General features: G+C 48.0%; 1 protein-coding gene across 1 annotated transcript in view; it reads right to left on the bottom strand.

The window, feature by feature from the left end:
- CFAP221 (cilia and flagella associated protein 221) overlaps positions 1-12,463 on the bottom strand; it is a 69,496-nt gene extending 57,033 nt beyond the window's left edge. The window contains exons 1-2 of the mRNA XM_040979175.1: positions 12,328-12,463; positions 9,494-9,594 (exon numbers count right to left, since the gene is read on the bottom strand). Coding sequence (XP_040835109.1) covers positions 9,494-9,594; positions 12,328-12,463 — 237 coding nt within the window. The remainder of the gene's footprint in view (positions 1-9,493; positions 9,595-12,327) is intronic.
- Positions 12,464-16,029: the final 3,566 nt, after the last annotated feature.

Raw genomic sequence — 16,029 nt, 5'->3', positions numbered from 1 at the left:
TCTTCTCTACCACTCTCCCCCCAGGCGGGGGCTTTGGGTTCTGTTTGCTGATCTCTGCCTCATCCTGAGATTAGCCTGAGCCCAGAAACCAACCCCAATGCCTAACAGGCTCTCTACTCAGCAGAGGACACCCAGACCAGACTGATAGGACTTCAGGAAAAAGACAAGCCAGGCTAGCCTCCTGCCCAGGCCTGGGCACATGACAAGGAGCATTCTCTGATGGCCACAGGAGAACCAGGAGGCGCTGTGAGAAGGCAGCACCACTGGCGGGGGGGATCAGTCCGGGCCCCAGGGACAGAGGTGAGAGGGAGGGACAAGAACTTTTGAGTTCTGGGACATCTGGGCTTTGTCGTCCTGGAGGCGCTGCATAAGAGTGGTCTTGGTGGAGGAGTGCGGGCTCCCTGGGGTCAGATCCACAAAGTGGTCCCTTCATTGATACTGTCTCAACCCAGATGTTTCGAAGAATGGAACTTGCATTATTTTTAACATATTGTTTACCCAATACTATGTCAATTAATTCCATAATGTTGTATATTGATACTGAGGTTTTGTTGGGGCTTTTAACTGACCGGATCTTTACTCTGTTAGCCCTATCTTCAGACTAGAGAAGGTCTCCCCAAGAGGCCACTGAACTTATCTGGACAATAAGACGCTGGACTTTATGCTAGATATGTGTTTGCAAGGAACGAATCTCAACTGAACTTGAACTGTGGTTATGCATCAAGGTGGAGGAATCCACCATGGGGAGAGGGGTATGGAGGGGTGGGGGGAATCCCCAGTGCCTATAAAACTGTATCACATAATACAATGTTAACAACAATAAAAAAAAAAAAAAAAAAAGAGAGAGACACTGGGAGGACAGTGTGTTGGGCCTTGCACATGCATAGTCCTTGGGGGCAGGGGGCGCTGTCCTGGCCAAGGGGTGCAGGAAGCAGCGAGGGGCAGGGCTTAAGGACCACCAAGGCCTTGAGCTGGGAATTCGGGGGCGGGGGGGTGGGGGGAAACTGGGAGTAGGAGGCTCTGTCGCCTGTCATTTACTTAAGAGTAATTTAGGAAGAACGGTGCCACACACAGAAGCTCATGCACTGGGTTTCACATGCTCCCCCAAGATACAGTTGACTTTGCAAGAGAGCAGTAATGTGCACCCAAGGCATGCTTCTTAAGCATGGAAAGACCCTGTATCCAATGTTGCTGCTCTAGAAACGGCTGCTGGAGGACAACCGTGGATGCTGCAGGGTCTTTCGCTTTGGTGGAAAATATTAACTGGACATGGTACCCAGGCATTTGTACTCTAAGAGGAATGAGAAACTGGGGAGCCCAGATGCCCAATTTCATTTCATTGCTTTTTAGAATTACCTGTAAGTGTTTTGTCTATTTTTATTTATTTGAAAAAGCAATAGATGGGGTGGGAGTGGGGTGCTGTGGAGAGGAGAGAGAGAGAGAGAGAGGTAGAGAGAGAATGCTATTGAGATTTTCCATTCATTGGTTCACTCCTTAGATGTCTTTAATAGCCAGGGTTGGGCCACACTGAAGTCAGGAGCCCAGAGGACTCCATCTGGGTCTCCTACATGATTGGCAGAGACCCAAGTACTCAGGCCAACATTGGCTGCTTCCTGTGGTGTGCACTGGTGGAAAGCTAGATTCAAAGCAGGTCCTCTCTTGGGAGGCAAGCAGTTCAAGCAGTGGCTGGCCTTGCTGCACCACAACACCCTTCTCTCCCCACCAGTCAGCCTTTGGCTATGAGTTCCAAGTATCTCTTGGGTCCCACATCCTGTTCTGTCAGTTGCTGCACCTGTTGTCAGCAAAGCTTCCATGTCAGAAGGACAACTGAGATGTCTCCGGCATGACAATATAACGACCACTTTGCTGGCATGCTAGTATGTGCCTGCGTGTGTGGTGGAGTTACTTCTCAGACTGTAAGCCAGCTAGGTATGGCAGGGGAGGCTTCCAGCATCAGTTTTGGTATGCACCTGACAATTAGAAATAACTTCATTGGCTTTGGACAGTCTGTAACACGTGGCATCATAGGTGTTAAAGCTCTAAGATCTGTTCTGGTTGCTTGGGCTGGCCCAGCTACTGGGATACTCCTGAGCGATTCCAGGGAAGACAAGAATGGCAATTGCCAAGACTGGGGATATAACCAGCACCTTTGGGTAGGGATTGACCCAGGTTCTGATTTGAAAAAATAAAGGAACCAAATCTGTGTGAGGTGGAGCAATTCCACATACATCCAAAACTTACCCAAATGTGAGGGACCATGAAATGACATCTGCATGTTCAAATGAGAGAGAAACTAGTAAGAGACTATCTTCTGAAGGAGGAAAATGATACAGATGTCATTTGAGATCATAAAAATGTATTATTTGGACACAAGTTTCCCATATTCACCTGCAAGAATTTTGACCCTGAATTGTTCACATGGATCAACAGGAAAAATAAGAAGTGATTGAACTAAACAAACAAAAAGGTGGCTATTTAGGCAACAGGAGGGCAGGGAGTAGAAGATGGTTTTCCCCTTCTATGGAGATGGGAATTAAGTGGAGACTGGTCAAGACATGGCAGGTGGCAGGGAAGGCAGCCAACAGATGGTGATGATGGTGGGAGAGAAACCCCTCTTTGGATGGGAACCCTTAAACCAAACACTGCCTGAGACAAGATTTACATTCCCCTCCTCCCCACCATGTCCCAGGTGACACGGAGTCACTGGACTGCCGATGACAGAACGGAGGGCAAGAGAACCAGAGCGAAAAATCTGCTCCTTGCACTTCAAGAAACAAGTTCAACAACCAAGTGACAAACTTTCCCAGTGCACTGGCAATACCTGGAGAGGCCGGCTGGGGATTTTGCCAAGCCCTGGGAGGACGAGTGAGGATGTTTGGGATGAGGATGTGGCCAATAGAGACTGCCCAGAGCACATGGGCTCTCTTGGGCTCTTTTCACCTCGTTTCTCTTATCTCATAGTCCAACAAAGCTCAGTGCCCAAACTACATTTCCTTTCTGTGTTTTTACATGCCTTATCAGTGAGTTAGCCCTATTTTTAGATAGTTAAAAATAATATCCTGAGGCTGGCCATGTGGCACCCTGAGATAAGCTGCCACCTGCAATGCTGGCATGCCACAGTGCACTGATGGTTTGACTCCCTGTGGCTTCCTTTCCCATCCAGCTCCCGTTGAGCACTTGGCAATGGCCCAAGTGCTCAGACCCCTGTCACCCATGTGGGAGACCCTGATGTAGATCCTGACTTCTGGCTTTGGGCAGGATCCCACTCATGCCCGTGGTGACCATCTGGAGAGTGAAACAGGGGATGAAAGATCTTTCAATCTCTCCATGCCCCCCTCCACTTGCATTTTGCATTTTAAATACATAAGTAAATCTTTTTTAAAAATTAAAATTATATCTTTTCAGGAATAAAATGGTAGAAGGCAGGCAGTGTTGTCCACCTGGAAAATCAACAGAAAGTGGATCTAGTGCTTGGGTTCCTGTCACCCCGTGACGGGTGTGGATGGAGTTCCTAGCTCCTGTCTCTGCTCCGGACCAGACAGAGTCATGGCGGCCATTTGGGAAGTGAACCAGTAGATGGAAGATCTCTCAAACACTCTCTCCCCCATCTCAACCCTGTCTTTTCAAATAAATAAATAAAATATTTTAAAACTAAAACTTATATTATCACTCTTAAAAAGGAATTTTTTAAAAGAAAATTTCTTTTATTTTCATTACAAAGTCAGATATACAGAGAGGAGGAGAGACAGAGAGCAAGATCCTCTATCCGATGATTCACTCCCCAAGTGAGCGCAACGGCCGGTGCTGTGTCGATTCAAAGCCAGGATCTAGGAACTTCCTCCAGATCTCCCACCCAGGGGCAGGGTCCCAAGGCCTTGGGCCGTCCTCGACTACCTTCCCGGGCCACAAACAGGGAGCTAAATGGGAAGTGGAGCCGCCAGGACTAGAACCCCCGGCACCCATATGGGATCCCGGCACTTTCAAGGCAAGGACTTTAGCTGCTAGGCCACGGTGCCAGGCCCACAAAAAGGAATTAAAATGGTATTCCTGACTTTTCAGTCATTACTAAAACTGGGAAAAAGAATAATCAAAGATATTATAAAATAACCCTTAAGGGGTTAGCTCCGTTGGGCTGGGTGTCCACCTGTGGTATCAGCATCCCATACGGGTGCTGGTTCACGTCCCGGCTGCTCCACTTCCCATCCAACTCCCTGGTTATGGCCTGGGAAAGCAGCAGAGGATGGCTCAAGTCCTTGGGGCCTTGTACTCACACGGGAAACTGGAGAAAGTTCCAGGCACCTGACTTTAGATCAGCTAAGTTCTGGCTGTTGTAGTCATTTGGGCAGTGAACCAGTGAACGGAAGATTTCTCTGTGTCTTTCTCTTCTCCCTGTAATCCTTCTTTTCAAATAAAAATAAATTTTAAGAGAAAGAAAGAAATTATTAAGAAAATGAAGTATCTAAAAAGTGTATTTTAAATGACTTAAAAGTTGATTTGAAGATATAACAAAACCCAGATACCCAAGTACTGCTCTGGAGTTGAGATAAAAATGTTGACAATCCCACTCTTTTTTCCACTTCCAGGGTCAGGAGACTCTGGATCCCACAGGATCTTGGTTCCCCTTTGGGGAGGCAGGGGGCTGCCTTCTCCTGGTCCCATAGAAGCCCGTTTAAGTGATTTGGCCTCCACAGGGCGCCATATAGACTCAAATAAAAGAACATCATAAACAAATAAAACCAAACCCACACAGCTGAAAACGAGCACATATCACGTAGTCATCACAAGTCATGTAGACTTCGCAGACATTCCCCTGAACTGATCGGGACTTCTGCACTGACGGGACCCACAGCCCTCTCACTCCCTTCTGTGTGTCTGGCCAAGCGTCTTCCTCTCTTCCCAGAGCGAGTAACAAACAGAAGCACCCTCTGGGGACTTGTGGCATGTTGGGGCTAACCTCTAACCCCTAACACTAACCTTAGCACCTCCCCAACCCCAACTCTCAGCCTTCAGGCTGGGGTCTTTCAACATCTCCCCTCTGCACCACAGTGTCTCGGAAAAGGCCATTCTTATCCTCCCAGGCATCTGGGCACAGGATTCAAGCACCTCTCGCTGTTTCTGAATGTTTTCCCTGAGGTGGGTGAAGCGGCCTCTGTAGGGAGATGCCCTGGTTTTCCAGGATGATTTCAGCACCCCCATCTCCACACACTTAGAAGTCACTGGCATTCCTGGTTCTGATTTTTAAGAAGCGAAGCCCTTCATGGCACTTAAATTTCTAGTTTTTCTTCCTGTTGTTGATTTCGTTTTGTGGCTTTTCATTTAAGGTGGTGTATAGTAACTGTGTAATGGGGAGTATCATATCCAGACATGAGGACACAAAGCAGTATGCATCTCTACTTCCAGACTAAAGATGGACTCCCAGGGAAACTGCTGGACTCTGCCATTGTCTATGCCTGCAACAACAGACTTCTGACTACTTATGAAGAACTATACTATAATAATACTATAATAATATAGGGGAAATCAGTGTGGGGGTAGGGTTTGGGTAAGGGGTGATAGAAATCCCAGTGCCTATGGAACTGTATCATAGAATAATAATAATAATAATAGGGTCCAGCACGGTAAACTAGCAGTTAAAGTTCTCGCCTTGCATGTGCTGGGATCCCATATGGACGCTGGTTCTAATCCCGGTAGCCCCACTTGCCATCCAGCTCCCTGCTTGTGACCTAGGAAAGCAGTAGAGGACGGCAAAGCCTTGGGGCCCTGCACCTGGGTGGGAGACCCAAAAGAGACTCCTGGCTTGCTCCTGGATTCAGATTGGCTCAACTCCAGCTGTCAGTACAGTTCTGGTCAGTGCAGCTGCTTGGGAAGTAAATCAATGAACTAAAGATCTTCTTCTTTATCTCTTCTCCCCTCTATATATCTGACTTTTCAATAAAAGCAAAATAAATCTTTAAAAAGTAATAATAAATGGAGGGGAAAAACAGTTAAAAAAAAGAAGAAGAAGAAGAAGCAAAGTCCTGGGACTTTTGCCTTGGTATAGTTGGCTAAGCTAAGCCTCTGCCTGCAACTCCAGCATTCCATATAGGCACCAGTTTGGGTCTGGGCTGCTTCACTTCCTATCTGGCTCTTCTACTTATGGTCTAGGAAGCAATGAAGAATGGTTCAAGTCATTGCAGTCCTGAACCCGAATGGAGATCTGGAGGACACTCCTGGTTCTTGTTTTCAGATCAGCCCAGCTCTGGCCATTGTGACCACTTGGTGAGTAAGCCAACAGAATAGAGATGCCTCTCTCTCTTGTTCTGTGTGTGTGTGTGTGTGTGTGTGTGTGTGTGTGTGTGTGTAGGTGTCTCCTGTCACTGAGATTTTTCAATGAAAATAAAATAAATCTTTAAATATTTATTTGCACATGGCCATAATGGCCGAAGGTAAGCTGATCTGAAGCCAGGAGCTTCTTCCAAGTCTCCCAAGCAGGTGCAGGGTCCCCAAGGTTTTGGGCCGTCCTCCACTGGAGCAGCTGGAATATGAACCTGCGCCCCCTGGGATCCTGGCACTTGGAAGTGAGGATTTAGTCACTGAGCCATAGTGCCAGACCCAAAAATAAAATACATCTTAAAACAAAACAAAAAAAAAAGCAGCACAGTTCTGAGGTCCCTATAGGCTATCACAGAGAATGGAAAACTAACATTACTATTTCAGAAAACCAGAAGGAACTGTTCGTTTACTTAAGATAAAGCTTCCCTGGCTACTGATGTCGTTATGGTTTGACAACAACCATGTCAGTCGTCTCATGAGAACATGCATGTATTATTGACTTACCAAATACAATTTCCTAGACAAAATCTTTCCACAGCAGGGAGAAAAAACGTTAAGGGGTCTTGGATTTGAAGCCACTAGAGATCGCTATCTTTAAGTTTGAAGCTAAACTGGGATGTTGTTCTCAGTGTGAATTCAAGTAAGAAATCTTTTCAAATCCTTGACCAGATCTGGACCCAACTCAAACATCAATGACCATTGATTGTGGTCCTTTTATTTTATTGTTACTATAAAGGCAGATTTACAAAGACAGGAGGGATCTGCTGGTTCACTCCCCAAGGACCGCAGCAGCTGGAGCTAAGCTGATCTGAAACCAGGAGCCAGCTTCTTCCCACAGGTCTCCCATGTGGCTGCAGGGTTCCAAGGACTTGGGGCATCCTCCGCTATCCCCCCAGGCCACAAGCTAAGAGGAGGATGGGAAGTGGAGAGCCAAGACACTAACTTGAGCCCATATGGGATACTGGTGCTTGAAAGTGGAGGACTAGCCTGTTGAGCCAAAGTGCCAGTCCCTATTGTGGTTCTGAACACATTCAGTCATTCCACTCCATTCCAATTCCAAGGTTTTTTCTTTTTTAAGATTTATTCATTTGTAGGGCCCGGTGCGGTGGTCTAGTGGCTAAAGTCCTCACCTTGAATGTGCCCAGGATCCCAAATGGGTTCCGGTTCTAATCCTGGCAGCTCCACTTCCCGTCCAGCTCCCTGCTTGTGGCCTGGGAAAGCAGTCGAGGATGGCCCAAAGCCATGGGACCCTGCACCCATGTGGGAGACCTATAAGAGGCTCCTAGATCCTGGCTTCAGATCGGCGCAGCACCGTCCGTTGCACTCACTTGGGGAGTGACTCATTGGATGGAAGATCTTTCTCTGTCTCTCTGCCTCTCTGTATATATGACTTGGTAATAAAAATAAATAAATCTTTTTAAAAATCATTTTTATTGTAAAGGCAGATCAGATTTATGGAGAAAAGGAGAGAAACAGGGACAGAAAGATCTTTAATCTGCTGATTTGCTACCCAAATGGCCACATAGCTGGAGCCAAGCCATTCCAAAGGCAGAAGCCAGGAGCTTCTCCTGCATCTCCCATTGGGTGCAGAGTCCAAAGGCTTTGGGCCATCTTCTACTATTTTCCCAGACCACAAGCAGGGAGCTGGGTTGGAAGTAGAGCAGCCTGGACTCGAATCTATGCCCATATGAGATGCTGATGCTTGGAAGGTAAGGATTTAGCCATGAAACCATAACACTGGGCCCAAATTCCCTACTTTCTTAAGGCAAAACCAAGATAAATGCATGATTGTTGGATTTATTTTCTTCCTCTTCTTTGGCAGACTCTTAAAGTTAGGCCATGGCCTTAAGCTTCACTTCAGTGGTGGGAGCAGGAAGTTGACTCTCCTGAGACCTCCCAGCATGTTATTAAAATGGAATCATTTGTACATTTTTATCTGTGTGTGTTGGCTTTAATGTTTGATAGGAGTGGTGTGATTAGAGTTTCCACTGCTCTTTTTTTTTTTCTTGGAATGAGCAAGATCATGCCAAATTAATCTCCAAGAAAGCAAATTCCATATCATTGGGTGTTAACTAAGTTACTTCTGCATGTTGGACATTGTGCTAGGTCCCCTTGTAAGCAGCAAAGACCTCTGCTCTCAGAGAGAATGAAGGTCAGCCTAGGTTTCACAGCATTTTCAGTCATCAGATCTTGCTTCTTATGTAGACTTAACGGATCATGTACAAGGGGAGTGACATGTATATAAAGCAATCTTAGATGTGACAATGACTTGGGACCTTCCAAGGCTAAATCCTACCTTTAAAGATTTATTTACTTGTATTGGAAAAAAAAAAAACCAGATTTACAGAAAGAAGGAGAGACAGAAACATCTTCCACCTGCTGGTTCACTCCTCAGGTGGCCACAATGGCCAGTGCTGAGCTGATCTGAAGCCAGGAGCTTCTTCTGGGTCTCCCAAACAGATGCAGGGTCCTAAGGCTTTGGTCCATCCTCGACTGCTTTTCCACATCACAAGCAGGGAGCTGGATGGGAAGTGGAGCAGCCCAGACATGAACTGGCACCTATATGGGATCCCAGCACTCACAAGGTGAAGATTTAGCCACTGAACCATTGCACTGGGTCCTACAAAAATCTCACTGTTTAGTATTTCATTTTTCTTGTGATTGTTTCCTGGGGGCAGGTGGGGAGGTCAGGGATGATAACAAAAGAAAAGGAGCTGAGTGCCTTGAGTGTGGACATCAGATTTGTGCTGCAGGTCAAAGGGAATTCTGCCTGGAATCTCCCGGGAAAGGGACAGCTCCTATATGGAAAAGGGATGATTCGGAAGGAGGGAAGCTGAGTCAAATTCTGCCCCTGTTGCCCAGTGGTTCTGCGTGCTTGAACACAAGCACTGCATAGCATTTGGCAATCTCAGCTTCCCGGTCTATATATAAGAGTAACAATGCAGTCATGAGAGAGTTTGCACCTGCCCAAGAACTCAGCTGGGTCCCATAAAACACAGAGTCCAGTCCCTGGCCACCGAGGGACAGCTACTCAGCAGAGGGCTAGGAGGAGCCTGGCAGGAGCCCTTGGCCCAACTTACACGGACACTCTGCCTGATTCCACTTCCCGAGTAACACACACACACGGAACATGCCGTCGTTTCACTCCCGTGATGAATGACTGCACCGGGGAAGTACCTACCAGAGTTTGCTGGTGTTGCTTTCCTACTTGATAGCCTCCAAAATGTACAATGCCAGGCCTCGCCTCTATGACCTTATTCTTCAGCAGTTTTGCATAAACCTCTAGGAAAACAAAGTACACAGGTAAAAATGAGACATACGAGGCATCAAAGGAACTACTAAGCTAAAGCATAGCCTATGAAATGCCTTTTAACGCATGGCATTTAGGGCATAAGAACGCGTTAGGTGCTGCCTGCCGCTGCCTACAAGGTTAACAGCATGTTCCACGAAAGCTTGGCTGCTGCTGTCTGCACGTCCCTTTGGAAGGCGCTGCCCTCCCAATATAGACTCAGAGCCGCTGTTTACTACTGTCTGAAGTAACAGGCTCTGCGTGTACGTCATCATCTTTGCAGCAAAACACCAGCTCACACCGAGCATGCAAGCACTGCATCTACTCCTTATGCAATGCGCTCAGCCCCAAGCACCCCAACACCAAATGATGAATATTACTAGTGTGTGTTTAACTTTCACAATCTGATTTCCTCTGAATGGAATTACAACTCTAAATAATCATCATGAAGGATGACACAGACTCAAATGGAGCCCTGTGCAATGACTCAAAGGCTAAATCCTTACCTTGCAAGCGCTGATATCCCATATGGATGCCAGTTTGTGTCCTGGCTGCCCCACTTCCCTTCCAGCTCCCTTCTTAGGGCCTGGGAAAGCAGTCAAGGATGGCCCAAAGCCTTGGGACCCTGTATCTGTGTGGCTCCTGGTTCCTGGCTTCAGATGGACTCAGTTCCAGCTATTGTGGCCACTTGGGGAGTGAACCAGCAGATGCTACATCTTTCTTGCCATCTCTCCTAAAAATATCTTATCTGCCTTTCCAATAAAAATAATCTTTAAAAAAGAAAGACTCAAATGGTTCTTGTTGTTATGGGAGGACGTTAGCTCTTGAAGTTTTGAGAGCAAGGTTCAAACAGAAGAGCTCACCATACCTATCATACCATCTGTGATGCTTTTCCCCAGCTCTGGTTTGGGCAGGAGCAGAGCTGTGCGGAGAAGGCACCCAGGTCCTCTGTACTAACACTTGTGCACCCGAGGGGCTCTGCATGTGTGCCTCTAAGATCCTCCCTTAAACTTGATGTCATTTTCACTTCATACATGAAGGCAGCTGAGTCTCGGTGAAGTGGCTTGACCACAGCAGGGGTTTGGGGGTGCCAAAGCCGATGATACAGACTCAAATAGAGCCTGTGCAACGGCCCAGGGTCAGTCTGACTCCAGTCACTGCTCTCCCTCAAAACAGACAGGTTTCTTACGGAGGATTTTGACTTTGGCTACATGCAGCGACTAAGAGCCATCCTATCACCCGCTGAGATTCTAGAATGCATCTATGCATCTGAAATGTTTGAGATATGCTTGGTGTTTTACTCTGCTCCCTTGGGCAGGGTGCAGGGCTGGAGGGGACGGAGTGTCACTGTCATGGGCTTTGGGCCATAATGAAGGACTTGGAATTGGATAAGGACGGTGGGTCAGAGAACTGCCCACCTCTGTAGGCTATTATCGGGTCTTTTTTTTTTTTTAAAGAACTGAACTTGCCATCATTCAGGAGTCATTTTAACTCTGAAAGATTTGGCTGGGGGAAGACACATAAAATGGAGGTGAGGTAGCTGGCATATTTCCTCAGAAATGGCCAAGGGCGCCAATTTACCCTCGGCAAGCGTTACAGCAGCAAGAGCCACACCACAACATTGTAGTTCTTTTTGTTGTTATTATTTCACTTTTTAAAATTTATTTTTATTGGAAAGGCAGATCAGATTTACACAGAGGAGAGACAGAAAGATCTTCCTATCCACTGTAAAACAGGACCCAACTTCGTATCTGTTTCCCTGAGCCCAAGGTGTCCTTGCCTGCCCTTTATCAAAGGGAGGGATCCAGCTGGCCTTACATACTTCTAATCACCGGACTCGAGTGGCCAGTGTTCAACTTCAATGGCCAGTGTTGTTTTAGGGTGACTTCTATAAGGGAACTGAGATCTGGGCAGAACGTAACTGCATGCGACGCCTACCTGGTCACCATCAATTCCCTAAAGAGCAGAGCATCATGGACCAATCACAAGGTCACAAGCTCCACTCACCAACCAGGAACCTTGCACATACACATCTCTCAGCCCCAATTATCTATCTACAGGAACCTTCACCCATAACTCCTCTGGGCGCCCGGGAGTGAAGTACTAGCTGCCCAGTTTCTTGATCTGCACTTTGCAGTAAGTGTCTATTTTCTTCAACTACCCCAATGTGAGTGAGGGGTTTTCTGCATGTTGAGTGGGTGGACCCAGTTTGGGGGGGTGGTCCTACAACAATGCATCCAACCAGCTTGGGGTGTTAGCCAGCAACACGGGGAGTCATTTGTGTAGAAAGAGCTGGGAATGTGGGATGGAGTTGGGTGGCCAGGCTCAGCTCTGACAGCAAAAGGGACCCAATGCCAATGAGAGAATCACAACTTTATTCTGCATGCAAGGAAGGGGGAGAACAAAGGTGAGCTAGGGTTGGAGTGGAAAGTGACAGGGAGCGGGTGTGACTGGGACAATACTGCTGGCCCCACTGGGGGTGAGAAAGCAGCAGTGGGGAACAGACACGAAAGATTTTAGGAAGTGGCAGCAATAACCCTTAGTGACTCCTTCACACTGCAAAACTCTATCACCCCAGTAGACAAATCTAAATAGAAGTTACCGTTCTTAGCAATAAAATCTATGCTGAGCCCATAAAATAATATCGGTAAATCAGCATCCAAAACCCCACTGGACTCTGGACGGCGGCCCCCTGGGACCACGTGGGGCGTTTTCTGTCTACTCACTGGATTCGAGGAGGTGATTGGACACTTCCCTTTTCTTGGGCTCCTCCACCAGGCTCTTCAGAAGGAGAGGTGTCATCGTAGGGCAGGGTTCTTTGACATTCTTGACTTCTCCACCGGGGGCACTCACCGTTGCCATTTTGTCATGAGCTCAAGGTCATTTCTCTGCAGGACACAGCAGCAGTCTAATCATTATGAGAAATCCATGCACCATCCCCCCCCTTCCCCTGCCACCTCAGCTCTTGACAAATGGACCTATTGTCACAGCAGTCACCTGTGAGCTGAGGTCCCCTGCCTCTTGGCCTTGCTGTTCACTCCAGTTCCCACACAGGGCTGTCCCATTCATCTTCTTACATCAACACAGACCAACCTGGCGTCAGGCCCCACGCTCCAAACCCTTCCGTGTGTTCTTTTTAATTTTTTTTCCAAGTGCTTTCTGCGCCTCCCCTCCTGCCCCCAATGTCTTCCTAAGGTCACTCTCAGTCAACCATGCCCCGAAAATGTTGAAACAGTGAAAGAGGGCTTTCCTTTTCGAAACATCTTCAGATAGCCTTCCTAGAGGTCTGCAACCATGGAAACATTGGGATTGGAGGAGACACTGTTGGCAGGGACACTGATGTTGGCGGGGACAGTGGCTTCAGAGGTCACCTGCGGGGGGGGGGTGGGAGGGTGTACCAGGAAGGAATGATGCTACAATTAACCAGGTACACAAACCTAGGAATATTCCTACGGGTCTTGGGGGAAGGTGGCAGGGGAGAGGGACTCTGGTAATGGAGTGGAGTCCGTTCTGTGAAGCCCCTGAACACAGCACCAAACAAGGCACGGTGGATACAGGGGGAAGGTGCTTTGTCACTTTGGGAAAAAAGTTTCTTTCAGCCACCCTGCCCCTAGGCCTTCACACCTGCCCCGCATTCACCCTGTCTCCAGCTCCTTCTCTTGGTCTCTCAAGGCCCTCTCTGGACGCCAGGCAGACAGCCTTTAGCTTCATCCTTCTGTGGGTAAGGGGTCGCCCCAGGCCCTCTCACCCACAACCACCTCCCGCTCTCCCCCATTTTACCCTTTGGGCCCGACTTCTCGGACCCGCGCCCCGGATGGCTGGGCACACACCGGGGACTCAGGGCTCCCCCAGCCCCTAGGTCAAAGGCCGCTCACCACAGGGCTGAGGAGGTTCTCTGGCAGGAATCAGCCGGCGCCCCGCAAGGGCGGGCAGCGTCGCCATGGAGACGCGGACGCGCTCCCACGGCGGGAAGCTGGACGCGACCAAATTCCCTCAGGATGTTAGGGGGACTCCGGCGGCCGTGGCCCCAAACTCAAAATCTGCATCCGGTTGCGAAGGGCTGGGAGAGGTCTGAGAAGCCTGCGTGGAAATAGGCGGCGCGACCTACGGTGTGGGAGCAGGACGGGTTTCCGAGGAGAAACGAGGCGGTCGTTGAGAGAGGAAGCTGAACCTCCTGAACACCCCACAGTGGCTCGCCCTGCAGGGGGCGGGGCGAGGCCCTCGGGGGCGTGGCCACCCACGTGCAGTGGGCGGAGCCTCCCGTCTGGCAGACAGGCTTTCTTGGGTGGCCTGGAGTGAGGCTTCTAACTTGGGGAAAATTCAAGCAAGCAAAAGCGACCGAATAAACCTCACTTCCTGCTGCTAATTGATCACCTCGTGGCCACTCTGGCTGCATCTATTACCCTCACCCCCGCGTATTCTTTTGAGGTTCCACACATCTCTTCTTCCCATAAATATTGCAGATTATACTTGCAAAAGATAAGTAATCTTTAAAAATGATCCCAACGCAGGCATCTTTAAAAAGTACACCGGTTTCTTAACGCCTTAACATATCTGGTAGTCATTCGTCCCTCGCATGCCATAAAACATTTTCAGAGTTTGCCCTTGTGCATCAGAATTCAAACCAAATTTATACTTTAAGATAGATGGGTGTGTCTCTTCACCAACAGATTCACCATCCATCTCAGCCTCTCTTTTCAAATTTTTTTTTTAATTTATTTGTGGAAATAACCATTTCTGTCCTTGATCATGATATTTAGCTGTCAGGAACATAGACCCGACCCTGGTCCCCTGCCCGGTTCTGTTCCACTCCACCTGTTCCCAACACCGATGGCTCAGGAGCCTGTCTTGTCTTGCTTGCTGCTTCTAGAGTGTGACTTGATGCTTTTTGTTGTCCATGGCTTCTTGCCTCTACTCTCCTTCCCATGCTTGCTGTGCTAAAGGTGTTGTACTTTTCTTCCCTTGAAATGTTCACCCCCCCCCCCCCGCCGCCACCAGCTTCCCATGCTCCAAAAACCTTCCTCTCCCCATCATCACCTACTAAAAACCAGTCTCTTCAAGGCGATCGCCACAGAGTGCCCAGCCTCGTGCACTGCTGGTACTGATGTCTTTGCTGGCAGAATTCTTGGAAGGAGGGGGCGTCTCTCTTTCTGGATCTCCCACAACCTTTGACACAGTGCTTTGTCGCGTGATTACTGAGCAGTTGTCCACCACAGGAGTGAGAAAGCCCGTGTGTTTATGCAATGGGTTGCTGTAGTTCTTCCTATCTTATTGCCCCAACAAAGACTGTGGATTCAAAACAGTCCCATGTTTCCCGTAGCCCCAGACCTTTCTGCCCCAACTCAGATCATGAGATATGTGTTTCTACACATTTTGAAAGTGGGTATTGGGTAACAACTTCAAAAATGATCTTAGATTGCCAAATTCTCCACCATAGTTAATACGTAGGTCCCAATGCAAGTAATTAATTCAATCAAATTCTGGGAAATGTCTGAAGCCACTGACGGTTCAAAACCCTAAACACGCTATGCTTTTCCCTATTTACATATTCCCATAATGAAGCTAATTTTTTAAACTACAGCACAGTAATAGATTAACAATCACAACTTCTTTTTTTGAAATTTAATTTTTTATTGGAAAAGCAAATTTACAAAAAGAAATAGAGACAGGGAGAAAGATCTTCCGTCTGCTGGTTCACTCCCCAAGTGGCCACAATAGCAGAAGCCGAACCAATCTGAAGCCAGGAGCCTCTTCCAGATCTCCTACACGGGTGCAGGGTCCCAAGGCTTTGGGCCGTCCTCGACTGCTTTCCCATGCCACAAGCGGGTAACTGGACAGGAAGTGGAGCTGCCAGGACATGAACTGGTACCTCTATGGGATCCCAGCACATGTAAGCTGAGGATTTAGACATTCAGCCACCATGCCAGGGCCAAGCACAATTTCATAGACTGGCACTGCAAGTTTTTTAAAACGAACTTATTTTTGATTCCTGAATGTTGCACTTAGTACTTTTCAGGCCAGGGGTTGACCACAGAGAACTGAAACTACAGAAAGTAAGGCTGTGGGTGAGGGAGAAAGGACTGTGCGGTTTAGTGAACCCTAAATCGCAGCCTCCTATCTCTAAACAGAACCCCAGCTGGGCTTGTGGTGTCTCCCAACCTCCCCAATTCCAGCAGTAGATCCAGATTCATTTGAGCCACTGTATAAGACTCACTTGCCTCTCCTGGCCCATGACTAACTTGGGATTGAGTATGAGACCAAAGTCTGGTCACAGAGGTGTTAGGAAAGACTTCTGGAAAAGGCTCCCTTTGTTTAGAAAGGCAGGATCTCTCTCTTCCTGCAGAGTGTGTAGAAATGAATCCTGGGATGGCCACAGCCATTAGTGGCCACGGAGGGACCCCTGCTTGATGGAAAAGGTGGCAATGTGA

Source organism: Ochotona curzoniae, unplaced genomic scaffold, assembly GCF_017591425.1.
Source record: "Ochotona curzoniae isolate NIBS_2020 unplaced genomic scaffold, NIBS_Ocur_1.0 contig_3037, whole genome shotgun sequence".
In the NCBI taxonomy this organism is placed as follows: domain Eukaryota; kingdom Metazoa; phylum Chordata; class Mammalia; order Lagomorpha; family Ochotonidae; genus Ochotona; species Ochotona curzoniae.
The sequence above is the reverse complement of the archived record's forward strand: the minus strand, read 5'-3'. Positions and strand labels throughout refer to the sequence as shown.